The 20,237-nt window shown below is 25.1% G+C and overlaps 2 protein-coding genes across 2 annotated transcripts; both read right to left on the bottom strand.

Moving 5' to 3' along the window:
- Positions 1-256: 256 nt before the first annotated feature.
- Positions 257-1,930, bottom strand: PCHAS_1364000 (conserved Plasmodium protein, unknown function; the record flags this gene model as incomplete). Its single annotated transcript, XM_016799454.1, has 1 exon — positions 257-1,930. The coding sequence occupies one exon, from the start codon at positions 1,928-1,930 to the stop codon at positions 257-259; it is 1,674 nt and encodes a 557-aa protein (XP_016654740.1).
- A 933-nt stretch (positions 1,931-2,863) lies between these two features.
- On the bottom strand, positions 2,864-19,000 carry PCHAS_1363900 (VPS13 domain-containing protein, putative; the record flags this gene model as incomplete). The annotated part of the gene is made up of 1 exon (XM_016799453.1): positions 2,864-19,000. The coding sequence occupies one exon, from the start codon at positions 18,998-19,000 to the stop codon at positions 2,864-2,866; it is 16,137 nt and encodes a 5,378-aa protein (XP_016654739.1).
- Positions 19,001-20,237: the final 1,237 nt, after the last annotated feature.

Below are 20,237 nucleotides of genomic sequence, written 5' to 3'. Positions count from 1 at the left end.
AACAATGAAATCATGCGTGTTCAGGGACGGTTAGCTTATATAGCCAGCAAGAAAATAGATAACTTCCTAATTTCCCTTTTTCTTATTTCTGTATATAAAAAAAAGGAAAACATATGAAGCAAATGAATATATAACTTTGTTAAAATTAAATATATCGATTTGCGATTGCCTAGAATGACCCCATGCATCAAAACAATTATTCATAGTTGTACAATAATGCATCTCATTCCTTCATTTTTGCCATCATTTATACAGCTTATTCTTTTAGTATAATAAATTTGTTTCTTTTTTGTTGGCCAGTTTTCGAAAAAATAATTTTTTTTGATATAGTAGGTAATAGAAAAGCTAATTTATGTTTTTTTGAAAAACTAAGTATATATGAAAATTGATCCTTTTCATTTGCAGAAAATGAAGGAGATTTATAATCTCTCACATATTTGAAGGATTGCACATTTTCATATATTTCTTCTACCTCCTTATTAGATTGTGCCATATTATGATCATCTTCATTACTATTTTCTTTTTTGTTTTTTTCTTTTTCATCAAATTTATCAACATTTTTTTCATCGTGTTTTAACAAATTTCCAACACTATTGTTTTCTGTTCCTTTATTTTTTTTAAATAATAAATCACTGTTTTCATTTATTTCACCTTCAGGTGCCATTTCTGTTTTCATTTTTTCCAATTTTTGCAATTTTAAAATGTGTTTTTTTATGAGAAATTTGCTGAGGCTTATTTTTCTTTTTTGGTTTTTTGACATTGTACTGGTAGTATTTTCTTTTCCGGTCGCGTCATTCTTAGTATATTTTTTATTTCTTACTTTGTGACTATTTTCACTTTTTTCAATCTCTTCAACAATTACATCATTTTGTTTTTCATTGGAAACATCATCACTCAAAAAATTATCCACATCATGGATATGTTTGCTTCTCTCTTTTTTATTTTCGTCGATTTCTTGGTTTTTATACAACCCATATACATGCTTATCTCGTGTTTTTTCAACTAAATGTAAAATGAGATGCAATTTCCTGGTATTTTCTGTATCATCATTTTGATTAATATCATTTGCTTGGTTATCGTTTTCTTGACCATTATATTTTACAGATTTTGTATTATTATCAATTTTTTTAATAGCCATCATATTATTATTTGCACTTTCTATCTCCATAACACCTTGCACATATTTACATTTCCACCCGGAAACATGTGGAATAATAGGATATATGTTCTTTACTTTTGCAAATTTATTAAATGGATGTTTAAAATAGTGGTTATACAAAACCTTGGTATTTTTAATGTTACTTTTACCTGCATTGTCTGTCAGCGCATTGTCAGGACTATCAATTTGAATATCATCATCTCCCATATTTTCTTTTCCTATTTTATATTCATTATTTGAAATATTATTTTTCACATATTTAATATAATTAGGTATAGTTTTATTTAATAAGTCAAAATCGTTCTTTTCAAATTTAGAAACAAATGGAATTGTTGAAAAATATTCATTATTTTTTTCAGTTAAATGAATATGATTACATTTTTTATTGTTTTTTAAAGCGTTTTCTTTATCACATTTATTTTGTTCTTTGATCCATTTATCTATATCCTCATCATTTTCCATGTTTAATGAATACATCATAGGTAGTTCCATAGGCATGCGTATGTTGCTTTCAATATCATTTAATCGATCTATTTTTTCATTTAAAAACATAGTATTATAACTAAAATCAAGGATACTACTATCCAATTCATGTTTTAAAAATTTCAACCCATCATCTATATTTGGTACATCTAACATAAATTTAGTAGGTCCACAAAAATTTCGAAATTTGGATTCATTTTTACTCGTTTTATTTTGATAACCTTTACTATCTCTTATCCTCGCCGAATTTACTTTTTCTATATGGGAAGAGTTATCCATTATGCTCATTCATATATACCCACTGTAGTAACAATTATGCAGTTCTGTATATGTACGAAATTTGGTGTTATAAACATGTATTGGTAATACATATTTTATATATATATTTATGTTTATTCGTACATTATGTGAGGATAGTTGTGCTTCCCTTTTTACGCTTTAATTTTATTGCATAATAATCCACAAAAAATTGACCCATATAAAATAAATAACAAAAAGCAAAGAAATAAACAAATTAATAAACGGAATAATTCGCCATCAAAGCAAAATATTTATATATCAAAATTTTGCAAATTTAGCGAAGCAATTATTATCATTTGATGGATATAGTAAATGAAAAAAAAAATATATATAAACATAAATAGCTGCAACGCCACTAAAAATATTCCCTACTTTAACAAATAGATGGTCGCCACATAAATAATATTTTTATACAAAAAAAGGTTGACTATATTTTAAATTTTCATATTTGATTATTATTTTTTCCCAGAAATGTTTTATTTCTGGTTTCACATTTACAGCATGAATGCATATTATTATTTAATGTATAGCTAAGAAGACATTTATATGCCATTTTTCAGTTAGCTTTCCAGCATTTAAATAAAATATATTTTTTCAGGGCGTATAATAATATATTATAGACCATGTGTTTTTTATTTTGTATACTCTTTAACTTAAATTAATCACAACGAATTTTTCTTAAATAGAGACGTTTATTGAAGGCGAAAAAAAAGTTAATTAAAAAGGATGTAAAAAAAAATGAAAAAAATAAATAATGATGAAACATGTCAGGAAACTATGAACGATGCCGAATAAAGTGGCATTTTCATATTTCATTGCATATTTCTAGAAAAATTAATTTGTATAAGTATGCATACATAAAGGATATAATTTTACTATATTCCTGATGAGGGTTCTCATCACCATTATATCATCTTCATATTATAGGGGTGGGCGCATAGATGAAATACTATCGCCTAATATAATCGTTGATTTGATAGAATTTTTTGAGTTATGCAATTCTTTATATATTTTATTAATAAGTGAGGCATTATTACAAGGTATTTTATAAACACTATTGACAGTGCCATTAGTAGTTCGTATTATGAGACCATGGCTTGATGCTCTAATTTCTGAAATTTCATCAATTTTAACAGACCATATAACAATATCACCTTTTTTATCACTTGTAAAATCATTATTATTTTTCGAATTTGAAAAAGAATTGGGATATATATTTGCATATAAATTTGCATAAATAATAACTTTAGGGTATAATAATAAAGCATAATGCGAAGGTGGGTCATTTTGTTGTTTATGTATAGTTAAACATTTCATTATATTTTCAGAAAAACGCAATCCTAAGCATTCTCTTAATTCAGCTTCTTGGGTATTATATTCTTTTATTTTACCATATTCTCCCCACAGCATTCTAGGTTTTCTATGTCTTTTTGTTTTATATTTATATCCACCTATTGGTTTTGAAACTTCTGCTTTTATACCTCTGGTTACATCCGAAACAGCTTGCCCTACCTTATCTAATGGCTTGACTAAAGATCCGGCGACACCTTTACCAATGCCTTTAAAAAATCCGCCTACTCCTTCTTTTTGTGCACCTTCAATTGGCTTAGTTACAATATTTGATAAACTTAAAACTCCTTCCCCTATATTTTTAACAGCACTTAATAACCCTTCTTTCATATTAGTATTCGTTTTAAAATTTCTTTCTTTCTGTCTTCTATTAATATATTCCGTATCAAATGTAAGATTCGATAGAAGACTTCCAATACCCACACTAACATTGTCAACTGCATATACAGCTAATCCAATAGTATTTCTACCAATTTCTAATGGAATTTTAGGTATATTTATTAAACTACTATACCCAACAATAAATCCTAGACAAGCTAATATGGAGTGACTATATTTATCCTTTAATAAAGCATAAAATGATTTGATACTTACACGAATATCATTAAAAATTTCTTGATTTAATGTTACTGGGGCACCTAATAATTCTAACTTTCCTGACACCATTAATATTCTTAGTCCTATTCTAAGTAAATCACTAAGCATGTGCATTTTATCTAATAAAAATGAGCACCAAACTATTAACGTAAATTTATTTATTTGCATATACTGAATATTTATAGCTAATGGAATATCAGGTGATTTATAATTTACATAGACCGGTAGTACAGTCCATTTTTGAATTTCTTCATATAGTAAATTTTTCTTTTGTATAATGTTTATACCTTCAATGTATTCAGCTATTAATAAGTTTATACCATTTAATGTCTCTGAATCCATTTCTATTTCTATATCATCTAATAATACTTGAATTTTCTTAAATATAACATCATGATGTGATATAAATAATCTTTCTACATATACATTTAAAAATGTTTTTTCATCATTATTGTTTATATTTTTAGAGAATACATCACTATTGGAACCATATCGATTGCCATCCTCATCATATGCTTCATCTCTTTCATTTTCGTCATTATATGTTGTACTTCCATTTCTTAATTTATACAATCCTCCTCTGTCTCCTCTTCCACTATTACTTATTATCCCATTATTATTCATTCCTGAAGATGAATCCAAATTTAATCCTCTATTTGCTAATAGTACACATTTTTTACATGATTCTAATTGGCAATCTACTTGAACATCAGTAATTTTTATGTCAATAACTTCTTCTTCATTTTTCATATAAAACAATGCACATAATTTTGATAACTCAATAAAAAAAACTTCTTCTTTTAATATATTAGATATTATACTTGCACCAATTTGTGTAAGATTTAATATTACATGAACATTTTTATATGTATTGTTAATAACTTTTATTGATTCTTTTCTATTACTATAAATGCTATTATTATGTTCGCCACTGTATCTACTTCGTCCTCTTTCAGAAATGTTCATAACATAATTATATTCATTTTGCTCAATTACTTTTTTTTCTATATATCTATTTTTATTATAAGAAGAAGAAATATCTCTAGACATTTGGCTATTTCTTGCTGCATTTACCATCCCCCTTGTACCAATAGTATCATTCATTATCTCGTATTTGTCTATACTTTCTATTTTGTTATATGACTTCATTTCAGATGAATTAGTTGAATATTTTTTTTCGTCATTCTCATCTTTATCTTTTCCATCCACAATATAATTAGACCCTGAAACAGCCAAAACATTTTTATCGCCATTTATTTCAATACCTATAGAATTTTTTTTTAAATGTTTTCCCATATTATTCATCTCATTAATACCACATGGTCCATTTGGTGAATTAATTCTATGAGTCAACTTTATACTTATTAAATCTTCTATATATTCAATAGAAATAATAAATGTTATATTAAAATAGTTAATATGATATGTTTTTTGAGAGTAATTAAATGAAGCAAATTTTAAAACAAGTGGACTTCTAGGTATTACATTCATATCATGCAATACTATTTCTATTTGAATATTTCTTGATATATATATAAATGGATTTACCCAACCTAAATAACTATATTTATTATATTCAACATTAAAATAATGCTCCATATCACTAGCTTTTAAAAAGTGATTCAGTAGAAGATTTTTATCCAACTGTTTATTAGTTCCATCATTGCTATCATTTTTTCCCATTTTTAAATTATGGGCATCATCATGAAATGTTCGAATTTTTAAATATTTAACCAAGCTCGAATTATTATACGCTATATACCCTTTATTTAATTTTTTCTCTAATTTTTCTATTATTATATTTTTAGTACCCATATTAGGTATACATGTAATAACATATACATCAGATTCGTCTTTTTCTCCTCCATTGTTAAGCACCATATAATTTGATCCAACAAAATTTTCACTTGGGAATATTACAGATGACCAAAACATATTTTTACTATATCTTCTAGATTTATTCATTATATTCATTTCGTTTTTATTATTATCACAACTACCAGTTCTATTGCTACTATGGGTATTACTTTCAATAGAATTTTTACTTATGTTATGTTTTCCCATTTCAAATGTTTTAAATTGGAACAATAATACGTTATGCTTTTTGATAAAATACAAAGGAGATGTATCATTTTCTCTAACGCCTTGGATTTGATCTAATTGAAACTGCTTAATCAAAAGAGGGTAATGAAGCTTGTTACTAATAATAAATTGAGGTACAACTGTAATTATTCTACTTATAATATATGGAATATTTGTCGTTTTTATTTTTTCTGTGTTTAAACAAAAAGTATAATAGAAATTATTACATACAACATTTGCTTCTGTATAACTACCAATAGGAGGTAAATTTGCTTTAAATAATATTAAAGAGTTATCACAAGGAACAGGGTAGTTAAAATCATTAAAAATATCATCAAAATTATCTCGTTGAGATTTTTTTTTTCCATTATTAACGCCATCAATATTATTATTGTATGTTTTATGAGGTAATAATAAATCGATTTGAGAATTATCACCTAATAATGTTATTCCATTAATTACAGGATAATATTTATTTGAATTTATTGCCTTAATACCTAATCCTGTCCTATCAATAAAGCATCTAGGTAATGAAAAAATATATAGGTGTTTATTTCCTAATATACTATTTAACGAATTAAAATATCCATTAAAATTTTTAATTATTTCTACTTCAATCGATGCAAATTTTTTAAAATTTAATGTTAATCGTGTCATCGTTTCATCATCATCTTCATCTAAATGAATTCTATCTGACCATTCACACTGCGAATTTCCTATTTTCATTTTTAAATTTAAACATGTGTATTTCTTTATTTCATATATATAGAAAATAGAAAAAGGATTTAATCGTTTATTTACATATCCATTATTTAATGCTCGTGCTGCTAAATCTTTTTTCAAAACTTTTATCTCATGGTCAATATTTCCTATTTCCTTTTCTAATCTATTATATTCATGTACATATACCCTTTCATTATTCGACATACGTTTCGCTTCTAAAGCTTTTGAAGTATTTGAATTAATAGAATTGTTTTGTTTCACGTGATTTATTTTATTTAAATAAGAACTTATTTCTTTACTTTGCCTTAGTAATTTAACTTTTTTATTTTTTAACATCTCAATCCTTATCTTCTCTTCATTAATAAAATTATTTTGTGTTTCTTCTGTAGCTTCAGACATCATAACAATATCTACTAACGCCGGAATAGTATTCACTATACTAACATGTGGGTATATTGTAATTATCCTTATGTTTTTTTCTGCTGGCAATGCACTTATTTTATGCTCAATCTTTACTAAAAAGTATAAATAGCTATTATTACTACTTCCACTGCTAATAGAAGATGTTGCTACTCCAGTTCGTTCATTCATGCTTCTATTGTCAACAACTTTACATTTTTTCACATAAGTTCCTTGTGATATATCTGAACTGAAAATATCAGACCATCCATTATCTATGTTAATATAAGAACAATCAAACAATTCATTTCCCCATTTTTCAAAATTTGATAGACTCAAATCTTCATCATTATTACTGCCTCCGTTAGAAGCAGTACAATTATTTCTTTTTGCATTTTCATTTGTATCACCAATATTATACTTTTCCATACTGTTACTGATATCTTGAATATTAGCACCATTTGATATGTAATAGTAATTGTTTTCGTCGCTAACCAAATTTACAGGCTTAAATGATAAATATAATTGAGATTGTCCATTAAATGCACATTCAGGGGGTGAAAGTAAATATTCATGATTTAATATAACAGTATAACTTAAATTTGTATTCTTTTGTATTATTTTAATATTTGGATTAATATTTAAACTATTTGACACTTTATAATTTTTAAATGAATCACTATGGTTAGGATATAATATGCTGGAATCTATTGTTCTGTTTTTTAGCGATGTTAACAAAATAGGAGATTTTGATGTATCAAAAAATGAAAATTCTAATGGTATACCACATTTATTTATAATTCTGACCGTTGAAGACATAAATAATATTTTATAATTAGGCATAGGTGATATTATTTCACATATTGTTTCGAACATTGATTTTGGGGGAAGACAATTATTTTTATGTCTATATTTATATACCAAATTTGTTTGTTTATTCATTTCTTCGTTTAATTGTTCTAATTTAGTTTCCTGATTTATATCTTCCCTATTTAATATCGCTTCGTAATTATTATTGTCCTTTTTATTGTTTTCCATTATATTTTTTTCACTATACTTCATTTTCTTGCTGCTAATATTATTACTATTATTCATATTACCAAAACTATCGGTGATTGGTCCAATTTCGTTAAATATATAATCGCTTGGATTTATTACATGAATTACATTATTATTTTTCAATGCTGTATTTAGTGAAGTACAACTGTTTTTAATTAAATTTATCATCACACATTCAGAATTTTTTAAAAATGGACCCGCAAATTTATTAGCTGGAAATACTGAATTACTATACAACTTCCTTTTTATATTATTTATATTTTTTTTGTTAAAGTAGTAATATATACTATTGTTTTTATTAACTTTTTCTATAATATTAAAAGTAGTATTATTATCATAACCATCATATTCATCCACACTATCCCATTCACTATCTTCATCATCGTTACTTATTTCGCTATAATATTCTTCTTCATAAAGTTCGCTATCACTATATAAATTTCCACTCTCACTATTTTCATCTCCTTCTTCGGTGCACTTATCATTCTTCTCTTTAAGTGAAGAATCATCACCTAAACAAGATGAATGACTTTCTCCTTTTGTTAAATCTGTTTCATCCTTTTCATAAGTTGGGACGTTACTAGCAGTATCATCTAAATAGCTAACCGATTTATTTCCCTTATTCAATTTGTCAGAAGTTGTACTTATATCATCTTTATTCTTTTTTTCTCCACTAATAATAGACGAATTATCTGTGTAGTATGCCCCCTTAATTTTGTAATCCTTAAAATCTAAACCTTCATTTAGCTTACTTCTATTCTCAATCAAAATATTATTAGCGCTATTATTTCTTAAATTATTGTAGTATAATAAATTTTCAATAGTTTTTTTCGGATTTTTTGTTATCATTAAATCTAAAACAATATCTCGTTTACTTATATTAACAAACATTTCGTGAAGTGTATCTACTATGTTAGTTGGAGGAATAGGTATTAAATATAAGTATAAATCTTTTTTTTCTATTAATGTATTATTGCCTATTTCATTTACTAATAACTCGTCTAATGGTATTAATTCATTAGTAGTTATTATTTTAGTATATACATCTGGCAAATATCGTGTTATATCAATGTCCTCATTTTCAATACTAGTATAATATCTATATTTCACTCTTCCTTTTTCACCATTTGCAAAATCAACGCTCATTTTATCGTAGCTATCTCTATGCTTTCCCTTGTTTGTATCAAGGCTCTCTCTCTTTTTGTTATTATCACTTCTAACTGTATCTTGCTGCGTATTCATTTCATTTCCACTTCTTAGCATCGTTGTTCGCCCACGTTTATCTTTCATATCGTCGCTATTACGCTCAGGCATAGTGAAAGCATAATAATAATCACTTGTTAGATTAACATAATATATAATTGAATTATCTTCGATTGGATCGATTGCTTCCCCATTTTCCTCTTTTTTCAAAAAACTATCTAAATGAAAATCCATCGATTTATTTTCATCTGCACCATCGGGAATTACATCAAAAATAGACGAAGAATCTTCATAAATACTTTTGGATTTCTTATCTTCTCTTTTAATACTCATTACACTGATATCGTCAGCATTTGTACTTGTGGGAATTGACATGCTTACACTATTTTTATCATCCTGGTTGTATAACAATCTTTCCGAATCTCGATCGTAGGTACTCTTATCATCATTCCCTTTTTTACTAGCTTCAATTTCGGTATTTTCCATAATGCTCTCGTTTTGTTGTTCCTGCATCTGCTCCCGATTAATTGAATTTGCCTCCCTTTTACTTTTTAATCCATTAAGAACCTTTTCCCAAAAAACTGGAACAAACATAAAAAGCAAATTAACCAACTGTGGCGTAATATTAAACCATAAAGCTTTAGCACTGTTTATTTTTATAATACTAATAGGGGTTCTAATAGATTCAATATCTTCACTATATATATCACTTGGTAATACTTTATGCACATCTAATGATATGTTACATTTTTCCAGAAATGGCTCCCACTCACCAATGCAATTATTAAAATATTCTATATTCGAGTTTAAACAATTCATAATATATGAGCACTCATCTGTATAAAAACGCAATTTTATATCCATACTAAATGTCATCCTTATAATTGGAACGATAGCATTTTTGACATCGTTAATAAATGTGCATTTAACATTATTCAATTTAATATTTATTTTTACATCTTTATAGGCGTTCGCTTTAGCAGCGTTTGTATCTAATTCTAATTCGTTTTCTTGTGTAGATATTTTCGAACATAATGCATCTGTGTTATTGCTTTCAAAGTACCACAAATTAGAGTCAGCAGAATTAGAATCCGCTGATGAATCATATTCCCCATTGTAAGCAGATTTTTCAGCCATATTATTATTATAACTTGATTCGGATAATATTAATTCTCGCTTATCCTTTACATTTGATAAATTTTTTATATGATCAAAATGCTCGCGATCTTCTATTATATCACCTTTAACTTTTAATTCATTTTTTTCGTTTCCAGACACTATTGAATTATTTCTAATTCTATCTCTTTGTTTTTTTCCAATTTTATCTATTTTCCTAATTCTATTCAAATTTGTTATTTCCAAACCATTTATTGTATCATGATTTCCTTCCATACCCTTACTTATAAAAAAAAGGTTATTTCTCATAAATATACTTTTAATTTTTCGATGTATAAATGTAACAGGAGGTATGACTGCACCAATTGTGATATCCGTATAAGCACTTGGTACATCACCAAATAAAGTAGACGAAGCTTTTAATAAAATTTCAACATCATCATTAGATAGTCTAATATCAAAATTACTTATATTTAAATCAATTTCAAAAACAGATATAAATTGAGGATGATCTTTTTTTCTTATATTTTTTTTTATTATATAGTTATCTTTTTTTGTATCAATTGATTCATAAATAGCTTCACCAATTACATTTAAATTTTCACATAACAAAATCTTTTTCTTATGATAGTTGTGAAGGGGATTAGAAACATTTATACTATCCATTTTATTATTATTGTTGAATACCCTAGAATAATTTGAAATCATACTTCTGCTTAATCTTATAGAATTGTTCACATAATTAAGCCTCTTAATTTTACTATCTATTGCATATATTTTCCTAAATAAAATACACCCATTTGATAGAGAAAAAGAAAAAACAAAATTATTCGACCACATAATTATTGGATGGTCTACATTTTCTAAATTTGTAAATAAAATAAAATTTCCATTATTTACTTTAAAATCTATGTGAATAGGTTTATTATCCATTTTTAGTAGTTCATTTATGTTAGTAATTTTTTGATTTTTATCATCTTTTAATAGTTCTTTTATATAATTTTCTTTATTTAAAATTTTTGGTGCATTGGTATCTTCCTTCTTTTCGTTTTTAGATCTTTTCTTCTTTTCAGGTAATTGTGAACTTTTCGATTTTTCTTCATTTTCTGGTTTCTGTTTTGCCATTCCATCATTTATATTATTATTTATGCTGTTATTTTTATTATTATAATATTTGTTAGATACAATATAAGGTGATGGTTTTGGATACAAATGCAATGTACTCAGATTAAAACCAGTTGATAAAAATTTATAAATGTCTATAAATATAACAAAAAAACAACAAATATAAGCATCATCTAATTCTATACTTAATAATAAATCTTCTATAAATGAATTTATTTTTATTTTTATTCCTTTCTGTTTTATATTCTTTTTTCTCTCATTTAAAAAAACATTATTGTCAAACATATAATTTAGTAAACTTTTGTAATTATTAATTTCGTATCTTTCATCAAAGTTTTGATTCGCGTCATTACTAGTAATCCTATTTTCTTGGCCAGTTACTGACCCACCGCTTTCAATTGCACAGGTGTAACTCGAATTTATTTTATTATTGTTGCTACTGTTATGGTTATTTTGATCTCTAGATGCAACAGAAGTAGGAGAAACAAAATCAGATTCATTTTCACAAAATCTCACATTTCCTCCATATTTGGCATTCCTATTACCCCGTTTTTTATTCATCTCATTCTCAATACAACAATATGCAACTCTTTTATAATAATTAACAGATCCATTTCTAACATCGTCAATGTACAACGATGTACTATATAAATTGAAAAAATATATATAATAAAAGTCCAAAAGAGTTAAGTCAAAGGATATACTAATGTTTTGAAATGTAATTATAGCAACAGGAATATTATTATCAAAAGAGGTTTTTATTTTTAAACTTTCTAAATTTATATATGCATAGAATTTTGTTCCATTTTTTCGAATTCCATCAGTTTTGTTGGTATCTTTAATAATAGAATTATTATTTTTCATTTCGTTATTATCATTTTCTTCAGTATTAAAGTTCGAATTATTTCCACTAGTATCATTTAAGCCATGAGTAGTATTATCTTCAGACATTTTATCATTTTTATTTGACATATGATGTTTTTTTTCATCAATCTCTTCATCATTTTTTATGTGATTATTATTAATACTTACATCTTTGTTCTTTAAATTGTTTAAAGCAATATTCCCCTTCCTGAATAATTCTGCGTCTAGCATATTATCGATGTCGATATTTTTATCACAGATAAAACACATAGGGAAATAACCCTTGTAACAAAAGTTTTCATTTATTATATCTAATAAAAATCTAAGCTGATAAACAGTTAAATCTAAACATAAATCTTTACCATTAAAAAATATGAAAATTCCATCTTTTCTACTTAATAAGCACAATCCAATATCAATTTTGTGTAAAATATTCCCTTCAATATTTTTACTTCCTCCATTTTCACACGCCCTACTTTCTATATCTAGCAAATCAACATATAATGTAAAATCATATTTTTTATTTGAATCAAACATATTAATATTATTGTTTCCTTGATTATTATCTATTTCATTATTTAAACCTTTGCTTCCTAAAATTAAGTCATAATTTTCTTTATCTTCTTTTATTTTCACATGTTTATTTTTTTTATGCTTACTATCTGTACAATTCCTTCCTTCGCCATTACTTAAAGCATCACCATCATTTTCATTATCCCCTTTATTGGTAACTTTTTGATCACTCATGTATTTTTTTATTACTTTTTTTTTTTTTAATTTGTGTTTTGTTCGTCGTTTTTCCTTTCTCATCCTCTTTTGTTTTATTTCGTTTCTTTGCCTTAATACAATTTCTTCTGCACAATTTTTGGTGTAAGCATTTTTAAATTTCAACGTACTTAGATGGAATTTCAAGTATGATTCAATATAAGGTATACATTTATTGTTACTGCCTTGTTTGTCATTGTTTTCGTTATTTAAGTTAGTATTATTATGCTCACTGTTTTTTGTATCTTTATCATACTTAGAAGTATCTTTTACTTGCCCCTTGTAATTATATATTATATTTTTATCCTCTGGGATTATAACAATTGGATCCACAATTGTGAATTGAAATAAAAAGTATTTTTCTTGAGCAACTTGTACAACTTTTTTATATGATTTACTAATGAAGACATTTAATATACCATCATCTAAATATTCTAAAAATAATCTTAAATCACGCAAATAAAAAATATAATATATTCCTGAAATATCACACATCATACATGTATTATAATATCTTTTATCATTGTAAACATTAACATTTCCAACAAATAAAAATTGTTTCTTCTTATTAGGAGTCATTGTTTCTTTTCGTTTTTTTATTTCGTCCGACAAATTCGCTACTGTTATATAGTTAAAAATATCTTTACTATTTTTTCGATCAGTCAAGGTTTTATCTTCATCATCGCTGTAATCTCTATTGTCCTTTGAATTTTCATTCACAATATTTTGATTACTATTTTCTGCATTATTAATATTATTTTCTATATATTCCTTTCGTTTTTTCGATATAAATAAATCATATGTATAGTCATTAATGTTGTTAGAAATTATATTTTTACCATTCAAAGAAATAATTCCCTTTTCAATATTTATAAACATTTTTTGATCAAAATTTAAGTATATATTGTTTTCATAAAATATATTACTCACTTGGATTTTTGAAAAGATTTTTTTTTTTTCCCAAAATGATAAAGAAGCACTTTTTACATAGCAATTAAAGAAATATTTCACATACGAATTTTCTTCTCCAAACAATTTGGGAAGTGTACCATTTAATCCATTTTTAAGAATAACATCACTATTTTCATTTTCCACATTATGTTTCTCCTTATTGTTGTATTCGTTAAAAACATCCCCGTCCCTTAAAATTTTATTGTTCTCATCAGAGAAACCCTCAAATTGCTGATCCTTTTCCAAACTTCCTTGATTAATTGTTTCATTTTTTTCAGCAGTCTCGTTTTCGTTTATATTATTTTGATTATCCCCTGTTTCTGTAGATGCTTTTATGTCTAAAATGTTTAAAGAATCTTTTACATTTTTTAAGGTCGCTTGAACACTTCTTAAAGTGTGTTCAGAAATAAACATTTTATAGTTTTTTAATTCTTTTTCATTTTTTAATTTATTTTTTATATATTTCATATCCTTTTCTATACCATATTGCAATATATTTTTATATTCTTTCATAGTTTTAAAAATTTGCTTTATTGTTTTATATTTCCAGTGTAATTCAATATCACTTACAATAAAATCAACATGTATTTGCGCAATATTATTTTCATTATGTTTATGCATAATTTGTAAATTTATAGACAATTGTTTTTCTTCTATAGCATCCATAAAATCATCATCATCATTATCTTCTACTTTTCCACTAGATTGTTTTTTTATTTCTTTATTTATATATTTATCATTTTCATAACTATCAAAAATTTCAACTTCATTATTTACTAAATCAAACTTATCTGCATCCGCCATTTCTTTGTATAAAGACGGGTAGCTATTTTTACTCCCATTTTCATTTTTATTATTGTCATTCATTTCGTTACTATTGCTTTCTACATTTTCATTAAGCTTACTATTCGATAACATAAATTCTTCTAATCTTTGAGCAGATTGAAATCTCTCCAAGCATCCTGTATTATTATTATCATCATGCTCATACTTTTCATTCGTACCAAAATTGGATTCATTTAGCATTTTGCTACTATTTGATATTTTAGCCATATCATTTGTATTCATATTATTCAGACTATTGTATTTTTCTTCCTTTAAATATTCTGAAACATATTTAAAAGGATAAGCATCTTTTGAATTTATATTTTTGGCTAATGTAAAAAAGATTGGTTGTTTATTACTTGGATCACATATCCATAATTGTTCGATTTCTACTTTTATAATTTTTTTTTTTCTCTGAAAATAGTTTTTGTATGATATACCACAAGCCTCATATTTAAGTATATCGCAATTCTTACTATTTTTAATAGAAAAGGATGAAGTTTTTATCAAAAAATCTATATCATATAAAAATGATTCTTCTTCAATTCTATTATTTTTGTCTATATTACTAACTTCTAACCCTGTTTCTTCTTTTTTAATATTATCATCCATCAAATTAGTACTCAAATCTTCGTTCTTTATTTTATCATTTTCACATTCATTTTGAGGATTTGTATCAACATTCTCATCCTCTTTATCATCGATATCTTTTTTTTCAGCATTACCTTTTCGTTTATTTTTTAATGATTCATCTTCTTTTTTATTTTTAGAATAAAAACGTGTTAAATATCTAGTGATAGATGTTGGTACTGCTAATATAATACTAACAGCATCAGGATTTATTTGAAAAAATATACCATCTAATATTATATTCGTTTTTAATATCTTTAAATCATACTCAACATATACCTTAACTGGAATTGGTTGTAATATATAAAATTTCTCATCTTCAATATATTTATCTTTTATATTATTGCAAAAGTTTTTTTCCAAACCATCGTCCTCTTTTTCACCGCTATTTATATTGACAGAATCTCGATCAAATATCCTACTATCATTCAATCCTTTTATTTCAGGCACACTTCCTTCCGTGCATGAATATGTATTTTTAATACTATCTTTATGCTTTCTTCGATGCCATTCCAATTTATTATGACTAAAATTTGATGTCTTTAAACATGTTATTTGGGTTTCATTAAATTCAAATATTAAATTAAATTTATTATAAGCACATGGATATTCTGTTTTTGCAATTAAATTACCTAAATGAAGATTTACTATACCATTTGTTAAATTGTCAAAATATAAGATTGGACCACATATATGAATATAAAATTCGAATAACTCTGGTAGATGTTGAACTGCTCTATTATAAACATTTTCTCCTTTTTCTTTCAATCCTTCAATTAATTCTGATTGCTCCATTTTTTTAATATGTAATAATGCTTCTTCATTATCTTCTTCATTTTCAGTGTCTTCTACAACTTCATTTATTTCAGTTGTTTTTTCGGCTTCTCCAACTTCACCCTTGTCTAGTTGTGTACTTTCTGGCTTATCTTTATGCCTTCTCGTCGATGTAATATCCTTATTATTAATTATATCCATTAATGGGAATGTAAACGATAAAATATTATTTATAAGTAAAGGCGATAAGTATAGCTCTAATGGATTCAATCGTAAAAGCGTAGATAAGGTATTCCCTTTTTCGGTAACTAAATGGTTGATTTCTAAATATGCACATAAACTTTGACTATACAATAAGGAATGGTATATCGGATTTTGATAAATATTTTCGGAGTTGTCCATGCTATATGAAAATGCATTTTTTGTATTTCGAAATTCCATAAATATTTGATTTTTATGTTTGGCTACAAAATTTTGTAGCTCAATTATAAACTTCCATTGGAAATTATCATTATCATTATGATCAACTACTGATTGTAATGATAAAGAAGAATATATTTGATAAAAGTTTATTGACAATATATTTATTTCGTTATAATCTAATTTATTTGTATTTCGGTATATCGAGTTTGGAGAACTTATATTTGAACTAGTACTTAGTGAGCTTTCGCTAGTTCCACTTAAGCACAATTCACTACTTAAATTATTGGAAGTATTATTATGATCACTACTCTTATTAGTCGTCTCGTTATATGTTTCATTATTTTTATTTGAAGCTTCCTTTATACATTCTTTCTCTTGTTCAGTAAATTTGTCATCATTTTTACTATTTATTCCTTTATTTATAATATATTTTCTTTTCTTTCTATCGTCATATATGTTAATAGAAAAATTAGAAAGTTTAAATTCGAAATCGTATTTTGTTGGAATAACTACATCATAATTATCCTCATTTACTACTGCTTCTTGTAATATATTTAACTCATGTTCATTTATAAAATCTTGTTCAGTTTTTAAAATACTTTGCACTTTATTTTCAATATCCTTTTTATTTCCAGTTACCCAAGACCACCAAGATTGTTGTTTGTATATAGAATCATATAAAATTTTTTTTTTGCAATTTTTTTCTTCTATTATTTTTTCTAATGTATCTCTACATTGTAATCTCCATTTAGCTAAATGTCTAACACCAACCACATCATATAAAATTTGTAACCGATTTTGTTCTTTTTTTGTTAATTCGATTTTTGATATATTATATTCTTCGCCTAAAATTTTATTATACAAGTTTATAAATTCATTTTTTGTTTCATTTCTTAATGACTCAACATCTAACTTAACAGTAGATGCATGCTTTAATAATAATTTATTTATTTCATTTCGGGAATTATTTGCTTCGCTCATTATTTCAATTATTTTTGTAATTTGAGTTCTTGTTAATGTTATACCTTCCCATTTATCACTTATTTCTAATCTAGCTTTTAATTCTTTTTTATTACTAGATTGCTCAACAGGTAGTACTAAATCAAATGGTTTAATTAAATATTCAAAATTGTTATGATCTAAAAGTTTATGTTCATCAGATTTATAAAATAAATTTATATTAGCTAGCGTTTTTCTTAAATAATCATTTTCTTCATCATTATCGAAATTCTCACTACTGAATTTAAATTTAGAATCTATATTATCATTACTATATTGTTTAGATGATTTTTTATCATCAATGCTCATTGGTGATGTTGAACTTGCATTTTCTTCTTTACTATTATTATCATTAGTTTTGCTTTCAGTATCAGAACATATTTCTTTTTTACTGCAACCATTTGTAAGATTATTATTAACCATATCTGTTTCATGAGTAATATCTTTACTATTTTTTTTTTTCATTACGTTTTCCTTTTTTCCTTTCTTTTTACTTTTCTTACTTCCTCTTTTTTTATTATTTACACTGCTATTACTATAAATGCATAGCCCTTTAAATTCAATAATATGATTTAATTTCTTAGATTCTGAATCATTATTTCCTTCAGATGATCTTTCATCTTTTTTTTTTAAATTTTTTACAGAAGAAGATTTTAAAATAAATCCAATGAAAAAGTTTCTTTCGATATCTTCAAAATGAATAAACACATCTTGTATGTCAATTTGAATATTATTAATAATTTTGTTTAACAATTTAAATATAAGTGTTGATTTTTCAGCTGGTTTTTCTTTGTTTTTTTGCTGCTTAATTAGCGATATTTCTTCTTCTAACATTTCGAGCCTATGCATTTTTGCTCTTCGCAATTCTTCAATTATAACACTTTCACTTTTTTTATAATGTCGTGGTTTTACATATATGTGTGCATTTTTAATAAACACACATACCGGATTTTTCCCAAGGCTACTCCATGGGATTTGAATATTTATTTGACCTATACTTCCATGTACAATTTTAAAAGATAAGTCTAATATTTCGGTTATTTGCGGTTTCAGGTTTAAGTTTTCAAGAACAATATTTCCTGACCAAACACCCAAATGCAAATTCTTTTCAATCCCTTCAACATATGGCGCAAGAAATTTGTTTAATAATTTTTCAACTAATGACTCGAGCATTTTTTATATCAAACTAATATCATTTATCTATATTGCATTTTCTCTATTAATATTATTTTTCTAATAAATGGTAAGTATTTAAAAAAAAAAATTACATAAATTATCTTATATGCCTTCAATTTTGAAGTCTAATAATTAGCACAATATATATATAATATACATATGTACTTTTTCTTCAAGCTACATGATATTCCACCTTCTTTATTGAATGCATATGATATGCTTTTTATTATTTTTATATCATATTTTCAATCATATATAAAAACATAATACATGTTTTTATTTTCGTTAAGTTTTCCTTTGTAAGGATTTTAAAACGCTGTTAAAATGGTTTATCTTTTGTTTTACCATTCACAACGATTTTATAAAAAAGAAAAAAAAAATACATTACATATTTATTTCAGTATATTATGTAACATATATAAATATATATTTATACATTACAAAGAGGGAACTACATGCCACTAAAATTAAATAAATAATACCTGAACAAAAATATATGGAAATTATTTATGCATATTCACATGGAATGAATTACGATATATACATATATAAAATAATTTTTATAGAATAAAAAAGAAAGAAAAATGTGTTTAAAATTATTCTAATTAAATAAATAAAAATAAATTTACATTCATAAAAATGCATAACGTTTTATATTTATTTTTTTATCACCATTGTGCCATTAAAGTGTAAAACATTTAAGACTTAAAAAAGAATAACTCAATTGTTTATCGATATTTTTTAACTATGTTTTCTTTATTTTAAAGAAAAAGAAAAGTATAAAAGGTAAAATAATAATTTGAAAAAATAATACAACCCTTATTGTACACATATTACAAAAAATTACTAATTATTGTTGTAGAATATATATATATAATACCTTCTTGTTTTTTTACGTGAAATAATCAAAAACGTATGTATCATTAAATGATATACATGTGTAATTATTATAATAAATTTAATAAACTATAGAAATGTTGTTATTTTAATATAAAGTTTTATATGAATAAAAAAATCACAATTTTATTCACTATGCTTAAGAACATCAAAAAAAATAAAAAGGTTATCATTACATACATGCATTCACATATAGATATTTTTTAATTTATATATTTTTTTTTCGAGTTTTTTAATTTTTTTTTTTTTTTTTACATTTTTAACTTGGGTTTTCTTTCAAAAATTACATCATAACATAAAAAGAACTATTTAGAAAAAGAATGAACTTAATTAAACA

Source organism: Plasmodium chabaudi (genome assembly GCF_900002335.3).
Source record: "Plasmodium chabaudi chabaudi strain AS genome assembly, chromosome: 13".
NCBI lineage: Eukaryota > Apicomplexa > Aconoidasida > Haemosporida > Plasmodiidae > Plasmodium > Plasmodium chabaudi.
The sequence above is the reverse complement of the archived record's forward strand: the minus strand, read 5'-3'. Positions and strand labels throughout refer to the sequence as shown.